The 19,956-nt window shown below is 42.6% G+C and overlaps 2 protein-coding genes across 2 annotated transcripts; both read right to left on the bottom strand.

Moving 5' to 3' along the window:
• Positions 1–24: 24 nt before the first annotated feature.
• Positions 25–7,039, bottom strand: adss1 (adenylosuccinate synthase 1). Its single transcript, XM_026354496.1, has 17 exons — positions 6,992–7,039; positions 6,098–6,587; positions 5,774–5,947; positions 5,430–5,433; positions 3,760–4,015; positions 2,851–2,953; positions 2,703–2,765; positions 2,566–2,616; positions 2,385–2,451; positions 2,129–2,236; positions 1,961–2,042; positions 1,752–1,878; positions 1,507–1,661; positions 868–992; positions 642–739; positions 368–517; positions 25–170 (listed from the first exon to the last, which is right to left on the bottom strand). Exons 1-17 carry the CDS (start codon positions 7,037–7,039, stop codon positions 118–120), a joined length of 2,154 nt encoding a protein of 717 aa, XP_026210281.1. The 3' UTR covers positions 25–117.
• Positions 7,040–11,259: 4,220 nt separating this feature from the next.
• inf2 (inverted formin 2) lies at positions 11,260–17,204 on the bottom strand. The gene is made up of 5 exons (XM_026355343.1): positions 16,919–17,204; positions 13,473–13,874; positions 12,722–12,837; positions 12,381–12,540; positions 11,260–11,297 (listed from the first exon to the last, which is right to left on the bottom strand). Exons 2-5 carry the CDS (start codon positions 13,867–13,869, stop codon positions 11,260–11,262), a joined length of 711 nt encoding a protein of 236 aa, XP_026211128.1. The 5' UTR covers positions 13,870–13,874; positions 16,919–17,204.
• Between the last annotated feature and the right edge of the window lie 2,752 nt (positions 17,205–19,956).

Genomic DNA, 19,956 nt, shown 5'->3' with positions numbered 1-19,956 from the left:
AAAAGAAACATTACCAACACCACAGAGATTTTAGATAGATTTGTTTATTAACTAATGAGGAGAGGGTACTTATGAAAAGATACCACATTGTGCATCCATCAGGCAGAAAGTTTTCCTTTAGAACATCTGGATCATGCACTCTCTGGACTTTCCAACACCAACCCACTTGACTAAAAAGAGAAAAAGAAATAGACAGAAAGATTGGAAAAGTGAACAAAGTCTATCTGTGACAGGTGAAACAGTACCATCTAATGGAAATCATGTTTCATGTTCAATAGTTTATTTTAGTTTAGAGGCCTTCAGTATTCAGTATTGACAATCACTCTTTTACATTCATTGCTCTGTACCAGTTTTGTGTGAAACATACTTGGAACTCCAATGTGGTTCTCAATGAAGCGGATGTAGTTTTGTGCCTTGGCTGGGAGGTCGTTCCACTTCCTGGCTGCAGACGTGTCAGTCTTCCAACCAGGGAAAGTCTCATACTCAACTTCTACTTTGTGCAAAATGTCCATGTTGGCTATAATTAAAGTAAATTATTACCAGTATTTAATCAGTGCTTGACCTTGACAGCCATTCTCATACACATGTCAAAAATAAGGGAGTTTGTCTTATTCTAAATATGGTTTCTTCTGTTAAATTACCTGGGAAATGGGGAATTCTTTTTCCATTGAGTTTGTAGGCAACTCCAACTTTAATTTCATCCAGCACATCCAGAATGTCAAGTTTTGTCAAAGCAATGCTGCAGAGAAAGTGAGCAGTTTTAATTGTGCTTTTTCTTCTTCTGTTACAGTGTAGAAATGCATGTACATTTGTAGGGTAAACGTGCTACCATATTAAAAACTATAGAGACTAGCTGTAGCCACTCACGCAGTGAAGCCATTAATCATATGAGCGTATCTGACGATGACAAGATCCAACCAGCCACAACGTCGCTTCCTTCCTGTGGTGACACCCACCTCATGACCCCTCGTCTGCAGCAGCTCTCCTATCGCCTACAGCGAGAACAGGAAAGAACATCCTTGTCTCTCACTTCATTATTCATGAACTCGAGTGATATCAAACATTTAATCCTAGGAGAATATCTAAATATCAAATCACTAGTTATATAAAGTACAATAAAAAACATGTGGGCTGGTGGATGGAAATTTTAACATCTTGACTTATGTGTCTGTGGTCAGTTCCCGTGACAAGTAACATAACCTCATCTCACACAGTAAATATATCCTGAACCCGGACTGTGACCCTAAATTTATCCCTGTGAACATGTGACCTGCAAAAGAGTAAAACCCATCTCTTTCAAAATTTGACAGCTGCACTTGAACAGTCACCGGAGCCCCTCCCTTTACAAGCCCTGCTCCCTGTGTGTCAGCCGCATGATTGCAAACAAACTGTACATGTCCAGTACAGTTTCAGTGAGTTATGTAATGTATCACGTGTCTCTTCTTAATGCAATAAGACAGCTGGAGAAGGAAAGGATGTCTGATAAATCTTAGTAACATCACTTACATTGAGTTGTTCTGTGGGGAAGGCTCCAATTCCCACCCTGGTGGTGTAGGCCTTTGCTACGCCGAACACATCCCCAATATTCAAAGGAGGGATGCCAAGACCGGTGCATGCCCCACCCACAGTACAGTTAGATGATGTCACAAAAGGATATGTGCCTAAAGGGAAAGTTTTATATGTCACTTCAGCGCAGACTCTTTAAGCACACACACAATATAATAAAAACATTATATCACTGCTAACCCTACCAAAGTCAATGTCAAGCAGAGCAGCATTGGCCCCTTCAACCAGAATTTTCTTCGGAGCTCCATGCAGAGCTTCATACATGTAGTAGACCCCGTCTCTGACCATTGGCCTCAATCTCTCAGCGTATTCCTGCATGAAACTCAACAGTGAAAACATGTTTTTGCTGCTATAGAGGCAATGACAGTAAATCATCTCTTCATTTAAAGCGCACCTTGAGTTTTTTCAGTTGGTCCTCAACGTCAACTGTCAAGGATGGATACATGGACTGATACTGGTGCACAAGGTTTTTGAATCTGAAAGGAAATCAGATAGAACATCATTTATGCATGGTAATACTGTAACCCTTTTTTCCATTTGAATCTATGGCAATTATTTCTACCTGGTGGAAAAGTCCTTGAAGTCACCCAGGAGGTCACATACACGTAGGCCAGTGCGAGATGCTTTGCTAGAATATGCAGGTCCAATGCCCTTCTTGGTTGTTCCAATGCTTTTATAATGAAACACATGCCACAGGAAAAAGTAAAATAGTGTATGAAAAGAATGTAGATTATTGTAGTTTTAGTGCATCATAGTTTGGACGAGAGCTGGTTCACTCTGAACTAACTCCTGCCCTCATTGCCTTTATATCTCCTTACTTTTTTCCTTCTTGTGCTTGTCTTTCAGTTTCCTGTAAACCATCGACTACCTGGTGGAAATCAAACACTGTGAAGAGACAGCAGACGATCAATGACACATAGCCTTCCCACACATAACACCACCTGCTTTATGCAGAAGGTGTTTATTTGAATTGAAATTCTCACTTCAAAATGTACATACCAAGGTGAGCTCTGTCTGAGACAATCAGTCTCTTCTCCCAGCCTTTCAGTCCTGGTTAGAGAATAGATGTGAGTAAACACCAAGTCTGATTGACACGAGTACATGTTAGTACGAATAAACTGTATTTCTTAAGACACCTTTCTTCTCATTTTTATCGCCTTCCTCAAACAAGCCGGGTAGATGTATGACCACTCCATTACCTGCAGCAAAAGAAAAGACAGTACATTGACAGTTAGATCTTTGGATTGTTTTTTCCTAAAAAATACTAAAGACCGAAGCTGTTACCAATGAGTGATGTGCTTTTAGGGTTGATGATTCCACTGGGGAGAAGGTGGAAGTCATACTCCTTGCCGTCCACTACCACTGTGTGTCCTGCATTGTTGCCCCCCTATGAATGATGATATAATCAAATACAGCATCTTATAAACACATAAGACCACCGCAGAAGTACCAGTCACATGCACACGTCTCTTCTTATTTTTTGCGACATGGCGATAAGCCCCCTCTTCCCTCTTCACCGAGCTTTTCCAGCACCTATTTTAACAGACTTGGCTGGTTGCTGGTGGACTCTCCACTCTGTCCCCCCTGGCTAAGACCTGGCCTTCTCACATATCAGGCCACCCTGAGAATGTGACCTTGCTCTAGCCAGATGGGTGGGGCTCTCAAGCCTCCAGAACACAGGGTCCTAGAGCTGTTAGTGGAGTAAGTACAACACGGCAACTGTTGACAAGTTTCGCTGTGTGTCTCAGTGCTGGAGTGACCTCTGATTTCTTATGTTGCTTATGCAAGTGATCAGAACATGACCTGTCGGGGTTGTTTTTATAATGAACCCGATCTGAAAACCAGTCTTGCCTTTTACAGTGTCTTTGTGATAAGCTTGGTGATCATTCAGTTATAGAAGTGGGTTACAGGCATTCATGGAGAGCTGGCAAATAAATTGTGCTGTGCAAAAAAAAATCTTTTAAATCTATTTAAAAAATTTTAAAAATCTATTTTAAATTTTAAGTTGAATTTATTCATTTGGGTGCACAGGAACGAAATGAAATCTGCATAGTTCAAGGTGGAACAAGCACCTGTTGCGCTTTTCAGTGACAGGTTATGAATTCAAACAATAAAAAAATGACATGGCACCAATAATTCAACCACACGCCCCCAGTCTAAGCTTCGGGGTGATCACGAATCCAAAACATTCACCTGGCATCTGCAGACGATGTCCGCCTCGGTCGCCAGTAAATCGACGACTTTTCCTTTGCCCTCGTCTCCCCACTGCGCACCGAGCACCACCGTCACCTTGTTCCCCGCGTCATTGCGCGATCGCTTCTGCCCGGTCGCGGCGGGTTGATTCGTGTTTTTGTGGTCTTTCGCCGACCAGCTGAGCGACATGATGATGGTGGCTCTGGGGCGTCCGCCTCGAGACAGACTGAACTGTCCAACAGGGGCATTGCCATATCTGTAACATCATGGCTTGTGATGTCAGAGCCAGACGCACAGGAGTGAAGTGCGTCGCTCAAGTTGTCTCCAAGGCTCCTGAAGCCTTATTCACATGTATTGTGTGCGAGCTGCGTATTCGTTTGCCTCATCACCACCATAAGGGTCAATAAAAACAAACAGCTGAATTTTAAATTCACTTTTATTAAAATATATTTAACCTTAAATGTTCCATGTCATCATCATAGGCCGTCCTTCCAACTCCTATCTGACGCAATCTGATTAATATAAACAAATTAAGACATTCAGTTCTGTTTTGAGAAGCAGTTAAATTATCTTTAAATATCTTGCACCAAACAATAACCTTTTTTTTCCACATTTTTTTTTTAATATGGGTGCAGAAAGTTAATAGAGCTCATTATAGCAAAACACATTCACTGCATATTACAACAATTATACAAAACATATAAAGCTTTTTTTTCTTTTTGAATAGTTCTGCATCAAAACCACTCATATACACAAAAAACTACAATTCATTTTACATAAAGGGACGTGCTGACATCCATGCTGTGAAGTTCCCCAGCTTTAAGATGAGTTTAATCTTCTTGGTCTGTAAAAACAAATGATTGAAAAAACAGACTTCTGCAGTCCTTCCACTTCAGAACTCGTGTGAAATTAACATTTTCTTTTTCCTCTGGATTTCCTTTTTCTGGCATCACCTAAGGAAACAAAGACTAAAATGAATAAACAGAATCAAAATATATGGAAGTCAAATTATTTTATATTGTTATCATCTATTCTGCTAAATAAAATTGTTGATTGGAGGCACTTGGCAGAGAGATTTATTCACATTTCTTTGTCTTGCAAACATAACTCTGCTTTAAAAAGCATTTTTAAACAGCAAACATTTTTAATGCGTTGACATGAAGTACAGCATCTTTCATATGTCAGATTAACAAAGCACAGTTTACAGCAAGCACGCAAGACTGTTAGTTGATTGAAAAACAGTCCTGGTTGCAGATTTGGAGAATGGACAAGAAAATATGGACAGAAAAAGACACGAAAGTGACAGCTTTCATGAAATAACTCAGTCCACGATGACGTCACAGACCGCAAAAGCTGTTTGAGATCAGAAAACTGTCACGTTAGATTAGTGAACCGCTAATGAGATGAACTGCTGGACGCAACGGTACATTTAGGATTAGTCTTACCCCAGGTTTGAATTAAAATGACCTAAGATTTGGGCCTGATAACTGAATTGGAAGAACGTGAGACAGCAAGTGTTAAAAAGCTGGACAACACAAACAAATGAAATCCAGATTCCTGTTAGACCAACAGATGACGACGTGTTATTTGGAACAAAGCTTTGATGATGACTGAGTTCATCAGGATGAGGGTCCTGCTTACAGTTTGCCATTCCCATCGATTTGACCTACCTCACTGCAACACACAGCCTTTTTTATGTTTAGAGTGTCCTTTCCCACTGTTGCCTTGTGTTTTAAAGAGTCAAAATGGAAAACAGAGCATTCAACAAACTGACCATAGATTAAATCCATTCAATATTAAATCTGCAAGTCAAGCGCTGCGCGCTGCATCCATGTACTCTTGATTAAAATGTTTGTAATCATGCAGAATACTTAACAAATACTAAAATAGCCCATGTATAAAACAACAAAAGTAAAATGCAATGCGAATAAAACAAATAGGGATTTCCCCTTAAGGCACGCCATGAGACTAGCATCCCAAACATGATCTTTATTAAGGTTAATGGATAGATTACCTTGATTACTCTTCTTTCTGCTTCGTTTAAAGAAAGACTGCTGTTTCTTTAGTTCAGGCTTAAGGGACGGAGGAACTGCTTCAGACACTGATGGCAGATCTTCCGATTTGCGTCCATCTGGTACATCGCACCCTTCAATGCCCTCGCTGAGCGCACTCACATTGCTCTTAGGTTCTGAGTGTTTGTGACTCACAACCTCATCTTGGTGGGACACTCTTGCAATAATGCATTCTCCCTCTCCTCTTCCCTTCTGTTGTTTTACAGTCTCTGTTAAAAGGCTTATTTTACTACTAGTTTCATCTTTCCCATCTTCTATTAACTTACTTTCTGCAATCTGTGTCACATTAATGTCTTTATTGGGTAAAGGGTTTTCTATGATCTCAACATTCACACTAACGTCTGCTGGCTTTTCAGACATCGGCTTCTCAGCTACCAGGCTGGAAGAAGTGCCATCTGACACAGCATCTAGCAGGTCCGTATCTGAGAGGGAAGAAGGGCTAAAAACACTGGTCTCGGTTGAATCTAACGAGAAGCCATTTGTGGCGAGACATGCTTGACGTTCTCCTTCAACCTGAGACTGAGGCTGGGTCATGTCTGGAGAAGATACTGCAGGTTGCTCCAGGTGCCGCCCCACCTGCAGCGACGCAGGTCTTTCCAGGGGTGCCTGTTTCACAATGGCTGGTTCTCCTGGGGATGTTTTGGGAGGTAGAGCTGGTAGGTCTGGCACTGCATTCGACGGTGGAGCTGGCGAAGCCTCTTCTGATGGGCTGATGAAACCGTTCACCTCGCCTGTGCTGGCCTGGTGACCGTGTGTCTGATGTTTGATGGGCGTGGATAGTGTGGCTATTTCTGAGGCTTCTTCGTCTACAGGCTTGACACTTGATCCTGAAGTGGAGAGTTAGTTAGATAGCATTGATGTGTGAGGCATATATTAAAGCAATCAATGTTACAAAAAACAAAAAAAAGCATGTAACCAAAGGCAGCTGCAGCTAAACAAAGCGGCAAAAGCGATGGAGCTAGCTCAGCGAGTGCTATTACAGCATAATTAATGGGGCTGGGTAAAGCAGCAAGGCTGTGTTGTGGCTCGCAGTTAAGTGGCTAGAAACTGCTGATCAAGGCCACACACACACTTGTCCTTACCAGGCGGGCAGATATCCCTACGCATTTCACTAGAAGGGAGGCTTTCCGAATCGCACCTTGGCCTGGTCTTTCTCAAGCTGAACCCTTTCCTGATATCTGCCAGTAGGTGTTCGATGATGCAGCCATCATTTTGAGGGACAATGCCTTTCTTGACTGATAAAAGTAGGACGAAAAGCAGGGTTTAAAATACACGCTATTCACAACAGAGCTTTGTTAGGGATTTCTAGTGCAGAGAAAGAATGGATGGCAGTTCACAACTTACTTATTTTCCCATTTTCTCCCTTCTGTCTCTTGGACTCTTCCTCTGCCAGCTGCTTCTTTCTCTTCTCAGCCTTGGCTGCCTGTTCTTTCCTGGTTTTGTTTTCCTGTCGTCATGAAAGAAAGGGTGTCACTCAAGGCCAAGTGCAGAACGTACATTGCAATTAGTCTTTGTATCGTTTGGACAGAGACATTTTAACCTCTTCTGTTTTCTGTTTTTCTCCCCAGTATGAAACTCATTACTAAGAAACAAAAGCCCCATCTTACACAAGAGGAAGACCTTTTTCAAAATGACTAACATCATCAAAGAATCCGTCCTGACCTTCAGTGACTTGATAAAAAGTTCTCGGAAAGTCCCGATGGTTCCAAAGAGTTCCTCAAGCGACAGCTGATTGGGATCTTCACACAAATAGACAGCCAGATCACTCCGCTTCTTCTCAATGTCAGTGAACCTGTCACTCAAAGCTTGACATGCCTCCACACTTTCCTGAAACAGAGAAAGGGAAAGAGTTTAGCATGTGGCTCTGCCATAAATACGGATTTGTTTTTAATGAGCGGTCTAGCATCCTACCTCGAGAACCTTTGTGTACTGCTCTTTCACTTCGTCCACAGAGTTGGAGACCTTCTTGGTGGTTTCATTCAGTCGCTTCAGTAAGCCACTGGTTTCTGACTGAACAGAGTCCAGCTTAACACTGAGGGCAAAATTTTATATCTGTTACAGATCCACTGAGAACCAATTAGCCAGAGAACAGGAGCACAAGCAGATAAGAAAAGGTTTCTTTACCCTGCTGCTTTTTGACAGATCTCTATATCATCTGGCAGCACCAACAGCTCCGGGTGGTTCGCCTCTGCCTCCTTTTGCAAATCAATTCACACAGTGGTGTAATTAGACAGGTTCAAGGCTGAAGAAGGGGAAAAAAAACAGTTACAGCAGCTTTGAGACGGCTTGTGTACCTCCAGGATGTGATGAAGCAGCGTAATGCGGCTCTTGTTAGCCTTAGTCTCTGTGAGCTTGAGCAGTGAGCTGATCTTGAACCCCTCTGCGTTGCCCGTGTGACTTCCCTGGAAGTAGAACGACGATTAGAAATGCAAGCTCTGTGGAAATGATAAATAAAATATACATACAACAGAGGAGGTTCTTACATAGTTGAGAAAATTTCCCACGTCCAGAATGAGCCTGCAGAAACTTGGCAAGAGTGTGCTCGTTCTGAGAGCTGCGAAATGTGTCACATCGTGTTAATTTGACTGTAAATTAGCAGAGAGATTGACAGCACATAGGAGAACAATCTTATTTTAGGGGAAACGCAGCTAAAATTGGCCTAAGGTTTACTTACACTGGCAGGCCTCCTCAACCAGCTTGACTTTAGGTTTGAGCATGTCCAGCACGGACGAAGTCTCCTCGCACAACAGCATGCACTCAATCCTCAACTGATAGCTGGGGAAGACAAGCCAGGAAGCATAGTCAATAGGGAGCCAAGAACGATTGGAAAAAGTCACACATCACTTCATAATTAACAGTTAAAAGAGGACTGGAGGAGAAAGTTACCATGGCACGGTGAGGAGGGAGGTGTAAAAGCGGTCAACATTTGCCAACTTGACTTTTTCTCCTTGGAACGACTTCAAATTTTCAATCTAAAGTAAGATGGGAGTGATTGAGTGAAAATCGCAGTGTGACTGTCAACGAGGAACATTTTTAAAGTAACTGGTGCATGCGTGGTGATAGTGCAAACCTCATGCTTCTCTGGTAGGAGCTTCAGAAGCTGCTTTAGCACCTCTACATCAAACCGAGTACGGTCCCCCATCTGGATCATGGCTACAAAGTCCTCATTTGTGCTGGAGAGAGAAAATATTTGAAATAATACTGAGCTCTTAAAACGGACCAGACTGTATTTGAAAAGTGCGTCAAAATAATGTGTATCATGTGCCTCACCATTTAAACTGCTTTAAAAATATGTTTACATTCAGGTTTTTCTTTGGATCAATAAATGTAATCTATGGAGGAAAGAAAACAGACGTCAGAAAGGCATATTGATCCTTCAGGATTGATGATTAGTGTTTGTGCTACAGCTATAAGGAGCAGCGTCGACTATTGACCAAACACACCTCTTTAGGCTCCTTCTTGACAGGAGCAGCTGCCGCCTTGTCTTTGTGCTCGGTCACAGGGAGACAGAACAGCTGCTCAATACTGCTGTAGTCCGGTTCCCGAGGAGGAGGCTCTTTCTGGACAGAGGCCCACATGGATTGACCATCTGCGTGCGGAGGACGAGAGTAACCTGTCATGAGCTCATTTTGTACAACATCCCACCTCATTTGAAAAAGATATTGCTGCTGTGAATGATATCTCTTGATGCATTGTTAATACTGTAGACAAAGGAAAACCTATTTAAAAAAACTTTTTTTACTTTTTAGTCTTAGCATGTATGAAAGTTTTGAAATTTTCAGACTCGGCCATGGTTTGTTGGCTTTTGACTGGCGCCTCATTGTCCAGTTGATCCAGCTCCGTCTGCACAAACTTATCCACTTTCATCAGCTGATAAATGACAGATTAGCTTGTTTTACTCACCAGTAACAGCACGGAGCTTCTGCCAGTTAAGCTTCTTCATCCTCAGGGTGGGACATCGGCCTGTCTTTGGGGGTTCACTGCACATCAGGCCCTGGCTACTCTGAGTCGTTATCATGCCTGGTGGAGGAGGAGGTGGAGGAGGCATGCCAGGTAGGGGAGGTGGTGGTGGCGGTCCACCGGTTATTCCTGGTAGGAGTGGTGGAGGAGGTGGCGGTGGTGGCATTCCAGGCAAAGGAGGAGGTGGTGGGGGACCACCAAACATTCCAGGCAGAGGTGGTGGAGGAGGAGGTGGGGGTGGAGGTGGGCACTGGTTAGAAGAATGGAGCAGGGGTGCAGTGATATTAGGGGGTAAAGGAGGTGCTGGTGGTGGAGGTGGAGGTGGAGGAGGAGGAGGAGGAGGAGGAGGAGAGGCACAGAGTAGCTTCTGAGCGGAAGCTGCGCTTCTGACTGGCGCCTCATTGTCCAGTCGATCCAGCTCCGTCTGCACAAACTTATCCACTTTCATCAGCTGCCCGTCCACTTCGTGACGACCTTCACAGCTTCTGCCTTTGGAGAACATCAGCCGCTGCATGATCCTCTCACAGGACTCCATCTGAGCTGGAGGACAAACACACACACACACACATTAATAAACCCCACTGAAACAACTTCTCTCACTCAAACTAAACATATCAGTCAACCTGTCACCTGCTGCCTCGATCACTATGATTTAGTTTCCTGGATAATCACTCCTCTTCACATAATAATCACTGAGGAGGACATTAGCTGGCCAGTAGGCTCTTCAGTTTATTGACCTACAATGAATGTATTGCTGCTTCAGTGCTGACTCACAGTCCTGCGCCAGCAGTGTGGCTCTGTTAGTGATGGTCTCCAGAGCCAGCCAGATATCAGAGTGGTTTGGACCCAGCACCAGCAACGACTGCAGGATGGACAGCAGCTGGAGAGAAGCTGGGTAGCTGCTCACCTGCACCCACACACACAAACACATGTTTTCAGGACATTAAAGTTAGAAACACAATAATTCTATTATCTAAAATGACAGCAGAATGGATCTTCAGTGTGGCAGATCAATAACAAAACGTCAACCTGCATTTTTTGGGAACATCTTTGTTCTTAGCAGCACATGATAAAAACGGTCACAGTCAGCTCTCACCTTGTTGAAGAGTGCAGTGAAGACCTCCAGGTGATCACTCATGTCAATGCCCCCATACACTCTCAGCAGTTCGTCCTCATCCTCAGCCATCGCCTCTTCGAAAGCTTCACATTGAATAATCAAGTCTTCATCCTCCTGCTCCCTGCACCGCACACACATACCACTGATGAGCAGACTTGATCACATTCAAATGCCATTTTCATTTCTGTAAAAAGCAATGACTACAATTTCTACTTACATCACTGCCATTAATGGACACAAATTGCACACAGATTTCACTAAAAGCACTATTTTGCTTCTAGAAAATATAGACCTGTACAAGCTGCATTTAATTTACTGTATAAAATCTGCTGTGGAAAGAAGGTAGAAGTCTCACCTTAACTTTGGCAAAATATCAAGTAACTGAAGCCCTGCAAAGAAACAGTAAAACACAGTTGTTAGTGGAGTATCACAGCATTCAATTGGCAGTTTTTTGAGATTTATCTTTTTAAAAAAGGAGTCATGTGTCTCTTCACAGTGGCATATGTTAGTTTTTTCAGAATTGGCAGGAAGTCACAGGTGAGTAATCACAAAAGAGGACTGGTCAATCAGGCAGCTGATTGGTCCACGTTGGTGGGTGGCAGTTTAATGACACTGGAAGAGTTGGGACTTTTTCCATCCCATCTTTGGTGGGAGGGACTAAGACACAAGGAGAAGACACAAGTGGGGGAAATATGGATGCAATAAAAGGAACTGGGATGTGAAACCTGATGTATTTGTCAAACTATGACAGCTCGAAAGCTCAGTGATGAGCACTTCGACTCAAAGGTTGTAGGACTTGCTATGACTTCCCTGTCCTTGATGGTGCATTCACACTGGAGTTATTGTGAAGTCTCAAGTCTCTGCAGCTGGTTTGCAGAGAGGCTGACTTCTCATTCAAGAAATATTGTTTGTTTATACAACAAAATAATGCAGGAAACAGAGAGGGAGAGATGCAGCCTGGCTGCAGTGCAGGTTGAGTGTGTGGGCAGTGGCTGAGCTTTATGGCAGTTAAAGGTTTTGTAAAATGTTGTTTCATTTGCACCTTTTTCTGACTTGTGCTTGTTATCTCTCATGCTGACTCCTGCCTGTTCTGCTCCATAATAGGGAATAATCTACTAAAGAAAACCAATTGTATGGATGTTGAATTCACTTTCCCAAAGATAACGTCGCAGGACCCAGAGCTGTGATAACTATAGTTATGTTGTAAAATGGATGAATACACAATGTTTTCCTGTACTTCCGTGGATCTCGGGCGTGTCTTTGTCAAAGTCAGAATGAGGCCATTAGAACTATTCTTAGACAGACCCAGTGACAGACATATTTGTTACAGAGCTCCTGCTGATGGCCTGCTTTCCCCTCCGCAGTCAGGCACAGGCACAGAGGGGAAACACTGTTGCGCTAACAATTTACCACAGTGAAACCTTGCTCAGGATGTGACGCTAGACTCCTGATTAGCGTAGTAGAGAACCTACCGATGAATTCTTTTCTCATCTTATCTCTTTGCCTGAGGTCATCTGTTCCGAAGATCAGGGCATTGATGACGCTGAGGAGTGTGACCATGTAAGGGACGTTATCTGTGCCCTGCAGTTCATTCATGATCACGCTGAAGCGATACTGCTGCGTCTTCACTCCCTGAAGGGGAAATCAAAATCAGCACAACTAATCAACAACTGTGATTCTACAATGCACAACTTTCTGCACACCACTAGAGGGCGTTGTTAAGGGCAGACAGATAATGTAGGGTAATGCGAGGCAAATCCTGCGGCTACTAACTAAACAAACAAAAAACATTTTTGCTTGTTCATCTACTTGCCTTGTAGTGGTCCAGAGCATCCAGAGACAGTCGATATCCATCTGTGGAGAACATGCTGAGGGCAGCCAGTAGCTCAAACACCTGCTTCTTCACCATGGTATTGGAGGTGTCCAAGGCTGTGGAGCACAATGACCACAAGCATGAGTACGAGGAGGTGTCCTCATATTTCCCATCTGTTTCTCTTAAAGCAAGCCTGACTCTCAGTTCTGTCCTCCTTGTGCGTAGACCCAGGCAGGACTCTTTGTTTCACCACCTTTAGACGACTCAATTTGAACTTTGGCCTCTAGAAGATGTGCTGCTGTGCTGTAGGTAAACATGTTTCTGTTTAGAGGAGGGAAGAAATCCAATATTCTCAACGTGCTGTGACACTGCATTTTTTGGAAACTACCAAAGCGGCCGTTATGACTCATCCCTGAACAAAAGGGAAAATTCCGCTAAGTAGCATGAGTGTCAAGGAACCTCTGAATTAAGTGATCGATTTCATGTAATATTACAACTGTTATATACAGTAATATGTAAGAAGTAAGTGGTGCCTCAGGCCATTAAATAGGAGATGGTTTTCTTATGAAATAATGGCTGATTGAAATAGCTCTTCTAAATCTATTGTACTCCACATAAACATTAATTTTCTGAATTGTCTGGGCCCTTCTTTCATGTTTGAAGCCAATCTCCAACTAACCATATAAACAATAAAAAGACAAAAATGTGCATTATGTGACTAAATCAAAAGCTTGATGCGTGTTTAGTTAACCTTGGGAAAGCTTCCGAATGTATCCTTCATTCTCTATAATGAAGTGGATCCCTGCAGAAGAGTTCATCACTGCCCGCACACAGCTGACGCAGGTGAGTTGCAGAAGTGCGTCTGCAATGCGAGAACATCCCCGTCCTGAGAGCCGGTCCAGGGCCTCCAGGAGCAGATCCAGACCACTCAGCTCCAGGAACTGGACCATCCATGTCTGGTCGCTGCCTTCCAGGCGACGCTTTAGGCCGGAGTAGTTGACCACGGTGGGCACCTGCAGCAGTCTAATGCATAGCTCTGGATCAGCACTCTCCAGGTTGGCCTCCTGCTGGGTATCGGAGTCCTGTGAGGAGCCCAGACGACCCCTGACTGCCGCCCACTTCTTTTTCCCATCTGATTTCACGGACATGATGGCTGTGGAGGAAAGAAGGGAGACGTGTTCACAGTTCTGTCAGTGTTAGTGTGTTCAGATGACAAGACAATTTTCAACTTTTTTTTTTTTTCCTCCGGAAGAATATTCAGCTTGTTTAGAGCTGCAGATGGTGTCTGTTTGCTTGGATATATAATCATTTTTCTGTATCCAGTGTCGTCACCGCTATCCGGAGCAGAGGAAGCAGGCCATAATGAGGTCTTATCAGAAAGGAAAACAGAATGGGAAATGATAGCTCTGCACTTTGTGGATGAGTAAAAGACATGTCAGCAGTCCAGTCAACACCAGCTCTGCCAAACATTCCCATTTAATCCTGCTTGAAAGAGAAGAGACTCACTGTCAGCTCATCAACACTGTACGAGGCCTGGATCACAGCTGTCTGGACAATGTTTATACCAATTTACATTAAAAGCATTTTCAAGCTCAGTACCTGGAAATAAAATAAAAAATAACTTTGCAGGTAGAATATTTCATAAATATAATATCAACATATCTCACATGAATGCATCTGATCCCTCGAGTGCCCTTTTCCGCTACATTCCCATCGTGCAGATCCTTTTTTTGTCAACCTGTGTAACCCGTACGTTTCTAAAAACTACCCACTGCAGTGCACACAACTAACAAGTATAATAATATTCCCACACTAAAATCAACAGGATAAGAGGCCAAGGACCAAAAAAAGAGGGGGGAAAACCATCTTCAGAAGTCTAAAAATACCCTTTTCAGTGGTGCAGTTTGGATATTAGTTGTTCTAGCACAAAGGAACAGTGCTTCTTCTGTCTCCTGCTGTTGATTTCACACTTGGCATAGATAGGATATACAAATGAGACACTGAGTGATGAGCACAAACAAACACAATGTTCTGTAAAAAGGTCATTCGGAGAGTCATGCTGAAAGGAATTACAGCTTTAAAACAACATGAGGCTCTGCTCAACAATCTTGCATTTTCACTGCATCCTTTTTGGTCCTACATGCAGGGACCTCCGCACATTAAAAGCGCTCTTACAAGCTGTTTCCGAGCAGCTTTTTGCAAATGGGTGGACGGTAATTTGTGGGGAACAGAAGTAATGACTTGTGAAAAATCTGACAAATTGGATTTCTATTCACTCTGTCAAGTCAAGGTAAAACAAGGCTTTTCTTTTCTAACATATTCTGGCACGGCATCCGTCAGCTGTGACTGCAGCATTTCAGTCCTGCTGCCAGTGTGAGAGTGTTACCGTGGCAGCAGCGAGCAAGCAGACAATGGTGTTGTTACAATAGGCCTTCTCAGTACTCTTCAAAGAGACGTACTCCTTAGCCACAAAATGGATGGAATGCTCCCTGTCCCCTCCAACTGATAAAAACAAAGCCCAACAACTACTGAAACACTTTTTGATTCATGGGTAATTTGTGTCTTTATGTACAGTGTGAGAAGAAAACCCAAATTACAAGTTGCCACTTGTTATGTGGAGAGTTCTCGCAGTCCTGAACACGTGTGAAGCTGCAGGGATTTACTGAAATGCACTGGGGGGGGTTGTGTTGAATGCACTCCACTTCCAGTAAAGTCGTAGTTATAACTAAGACACTTTTTAGAAACAGGAGTTGCTGTGTGTGAATCATGTGTGCTCTCAGTCGCGCGCCCCGCGGCTCCGGGAACTTTTCAGAGGGAAGGAAAGGACTTTCCTGGCTCAGGAAACTTGGCTCGAGATAAATATGCTGTTGTGACAGCTTGTATTCCCCTTCTGAAATTTTGGTTTCGTTCCTGAGGATGTTGAATGTAAGTGTACAATGTAAAAAAACATTTTGAAGTAACGCCAAAGGTCAGCAGCGACGGAAAAAAACAACACTGGCATATATTTCTGCGTGCTCCTCAAATATAACTCTCATTTGCCGACCTTGTCTACCAGAGCTCCCACATGAACCACTAATAGCCTGCTGATTCACTGCGCGCAGGACAAGCCCACTCATCTATCCTGTGCTTAATCCGCCCACACAGCAGCCCACTGCCACTGTGCAGCATCGACACTCAGGAACAGGCAGAAACATCTCGGCGGATTTGTTTCCTCTGGAACATATGCGAAGCTTATGCAGGAGGATCAATTATTTTTCATGCAGTGAAAATGCTCTGTGAATGCCAGCAATAATAAACTAATAGGTTTACTGGGAATTAGGAAAATCTGACAGACCAGGTTACAGGGTACAAGTCATTTCATTCTACTGATATGCATAAACCAGGAGAACAATTACTGTGGAATTAGAAATTTAGCCTCTGGGCACTGGCATGAAAATTTTGTCAATACACCATAAACTTATGTGAGCTTATGGATCATATGTTGCCTGGTTATTGAGTAGTTATAGAGAATTACTCAAGCTTCACCCACACTATAAAATCTCATACAGTGTTTACAGAATGATCATTACAACAAAGAACATCTGGTGCCCATTCGGCCAGTCTCCCAACCTCCTCTCCTCCCTTCTCTGCTTTTTAAGGGAGCGACCAACAGGCATGCAAAGTCTTCAGGAGTTGAAACACGTCTCTGAGCTGCAGTTTAGTTGCTTTTATTCCCACTCACTGTCTAATTTCAACATCTGTGCAATGACATAAAACATAAAGGGCAGCGCGTATGGTTCACAGCCTTGAAAGTGCTGCTCTCACTTCATGTGGGTTGTGCCAGCTGTGTTTTTTATTTTTATTTTCTATTAATCACCTCTACCCCTCATTCTGTCCGAGGCAAGCACAGGCTTAGAGGGAACGGGAAGGGGAAGATGCCACGTCCAGGACGGCTCATCAAGGCTGAGATACCAGAATACAACTGTCACTTTGCCAATCTGCATTATCCATTGGCTCACAATGACTAGAAAGGATTAGAAATAGCACATTAACGGTGCTCCATGGCGCTGCGATCTTTCCACATACCAGGGCGCATAACGGGATTAGTCACCTTACTATGGCGAGTAAAAGACTCAAGAAGAGCAGAGGGGTACACTTTCGCATCTACGTGCGCTCTTCCATCGTCAGCGTTAAAGACTGTTTGTGATGTCTTCTTACCTGTGTTACTCCATAAATGCACACTTGGAAAAACCGATTCCTCTGAAGTGTTTTCACCTGAGGGAGTCCATCGCAGCCATCCAGACGTGTGTTTGTTTGTTTTTTTTTTTTTTTTTTGTTCTGCCAAAAATAAATAATAATAAAAAAAAAACAAAGATGCAACGTGGAGCCCTGAAGATGACTGTGTTGGAAGTCAGACCCTGCGATGGCACCGCTTTCACATTTCTGCGGCCCCTGAGGTTTCACTCGCTTTGAGACAGACCGTCAACACAGCAGCGTCACTACTCGCAGACATCCGGTCAACACTTTCACAATAAAAACGTGTTTTGGTGTTCAGAGGTGCGCAGAAGGTCTGAAATGGTCTGTAGCAATTGGGAATATGTGAATACAACAGAAAAAAACAAAACTAAGCTATGCAAACTCACCACATATGTGAAAATTGTATGGTAGTGAAGTTTACAGAAGCTACAGACAATGCAATGAGACAAATGTTGTGGTAGCCAACCATGAAACATAATGTCAAAATTAGTCGAACATAAGCTAAATTATAAAATTAAGCATGACTTGGATTATCAACCTAGACATATATAGCTAAGCATTTAACTAGTTACAGAAATATTCATTTAACATCCAAAATTACATACATGGACACAAAGTATTATAACTAATATAAAAAGATTAAATTATAGACCCTCCCAGTATCCAAGTATTTGAATATATAAGGAAAACACATGTCCATATTTGCTAATAGCACTACCCACTGTTGATGCTGACATGTGATGTATACAAAGCTTGGTCGTGCTGTGTGCTGCACACTAGGAATGTCTATGGTCAACGTTTTATTTTGAAAGAACACACGCCTGATTTCCGCTCTTGCTGTTGTGTAATTTGAAGTCGACTGTGATGCTGAATTCAGCCAGTGGTTAGGCCCTCCCTGCCCATCCAGCTGGACTTGACCTGCTGGACAGAAGTGACTTGGTCTTTCTTTATTCTCCATGTCAGTCCACAGTACAAGGTGTCTGTATTCTTGAGATAATGTGGTTTATTCTGATAATTCAAGACACAGCAAGCATCCTTTGGGGTGTGGTTATTAGGTGAGATGCCCTGAAGAGCCATGAGGGCCAGTCAACAATTGTAGGCATTAAAGTTTTAGTTTCCCCCTCTTGCACATTTACACATTTAATTTTATCTAAACAAATGATGGAGACACAGTGCCATATGGCAATTTGTAGTGAATGTCCTGCCAGCAGAGCATGAAGATAACTTTGTTTTTATTTTCTTAATTATCTTGGACTTAAGAGTGAGTAAGTGTCTCTTAATTAACACAGTGTCCCAGTAAATAAAAACATTACAGGCTTAAGCTGTTTGCGTTTCTTTTTAAGGGCAGGGAAGATAAGCAAGTTGGAATTTCATTCAAGTGAATCTGTTATTATAGCCTCCTTGACTTGGGGCCATTCAGTTTGCTCAGGTTTCACTGTGTCAGAGAAAATTAGATACGTGGCAATTGTACTGTTCGCTGCTTTAGGTCCCACGAGCCAAAATGTCATCATGATAAGAGGTTTTGTTAATCCAAAAGAAAATGGGGCTTCTATCCTCAAGTTACAACACTATGGAATATACACAATATCAGCTGGTCACACTGGAAAAAGAACTGTTTACACACAGGACTGTTTTATTTAAAGTGAGTGACAATAGCTACTGACCAACTATTATGAATTCATCATCAATAGTCCACAGCCCAGAGCTAGTTAGACAGGATCACAAACCAGTTGGAATCAAATGCTTCAAAGTTGAAGTCATCATTGTCCCATTTCCATCTATTGTACTATACGTATATCAACAAATAGTTGTTAGCCATGGTGTTAGGCAGAAACTGACCTTTAACCTTAATGGCCACTAATAAGGGTGTGTCTCATGTCAGTCTTTACGAGATTTCCTTCTGTTTGTTCATGTGCTGAACATCATGTCACTCCAGGTTATAAGAATGAGCATGCTGAGAGAGGTCAATCTTTATAATATGAGAGATGCCAGTTGTTTGTGCAAGACTGGCCAGCTGTTTGTTCACAGCTGTGCGGTGATAACAGTGGTAGGCTAAATACTTGGATCAAAACAGCTCATTTTATTGGTGATTCCCATATTAAAGACCCATCAAAAGGCCATGCGTACCAGTTTGGGCCACACTGGCAACCAACAGCCTAAAATTCAGCCCTGAGTGTTCTGTTTACATTGTGCAATTGGGTCAAGCATGTTTATTTAAGTAAAACCAAGTACCTCAGCAGGCTATATAGTACCATCATCCACATTTAAACAAAGGTGGAGCCTGGCTTTCCAAATACTAACACAAGACACAAACTGTTATAATACATTGTTTGACATTATATCCTCCAAAGTGCACTGCATGTATTCCTATAAAGCCTATAACTATAAAATGCCCTCAGTCACACATAGACTCACATAGCATGTCTGGAAAATATGTTGATTTGTATTTGAAAATAAAAAGAAGAACATCTTTCAGCTTTACTTTGAATAGCCTTTAAATTCACAGAAAATTCAAGATTCATGAGCTTGAAAATGTTGCTGGGGAGAGGAATATCTGGACTAACCTGAGCCTGTTTTTACTGCTTCTCTATAAGGCAGAATGTAATTTACAAATCAATGTATTTAAATATACCGTGAATATCCATGACTGTAGGAGTGTCAAATTGGTCCTTAATGCCAGGGCAAAACCTTTTTGAGGTACCCTTTTAATGTTAATTGAGGTAAAGTGGTACCATTTAAGATTAAGTGTCCCCCTCAACCAGAACTTAACTTGGAACCAAATTTCACCTGAAATAAACTAGGAGGTGAAACTACTTTGCATGTGTATTGTCTGATAAAGTGGATTTATCCCTGACTGGCAGCCCTCAATTAACCTCAGAGATACTATGATATACAGTTTAGCTTTTGGAACTAAATTCTAAAACCTACCTTAAGCATGTAATTAAATGTTCAGAACAAAAACTACATTTCCCAGGTTGCAGTTGGAGTTGAAGACGTCA

This window comes from Anabas testudineus, chromosome 12, assembly GCF_900324465.2.
Source record: "Anabas testudineus chromosome 12, fAnaTes1.2, whole genome shotgun sequence".
Lineage (NCBI taxonomy): Eukaryota > Metazoa > Chordata > Actinopteri > Anabantiformes > Anabantidae > Anabas > Anabas testudineus.
This window is presented reverse-complemented; position numbering and strand designations above follow the sequence as displayed.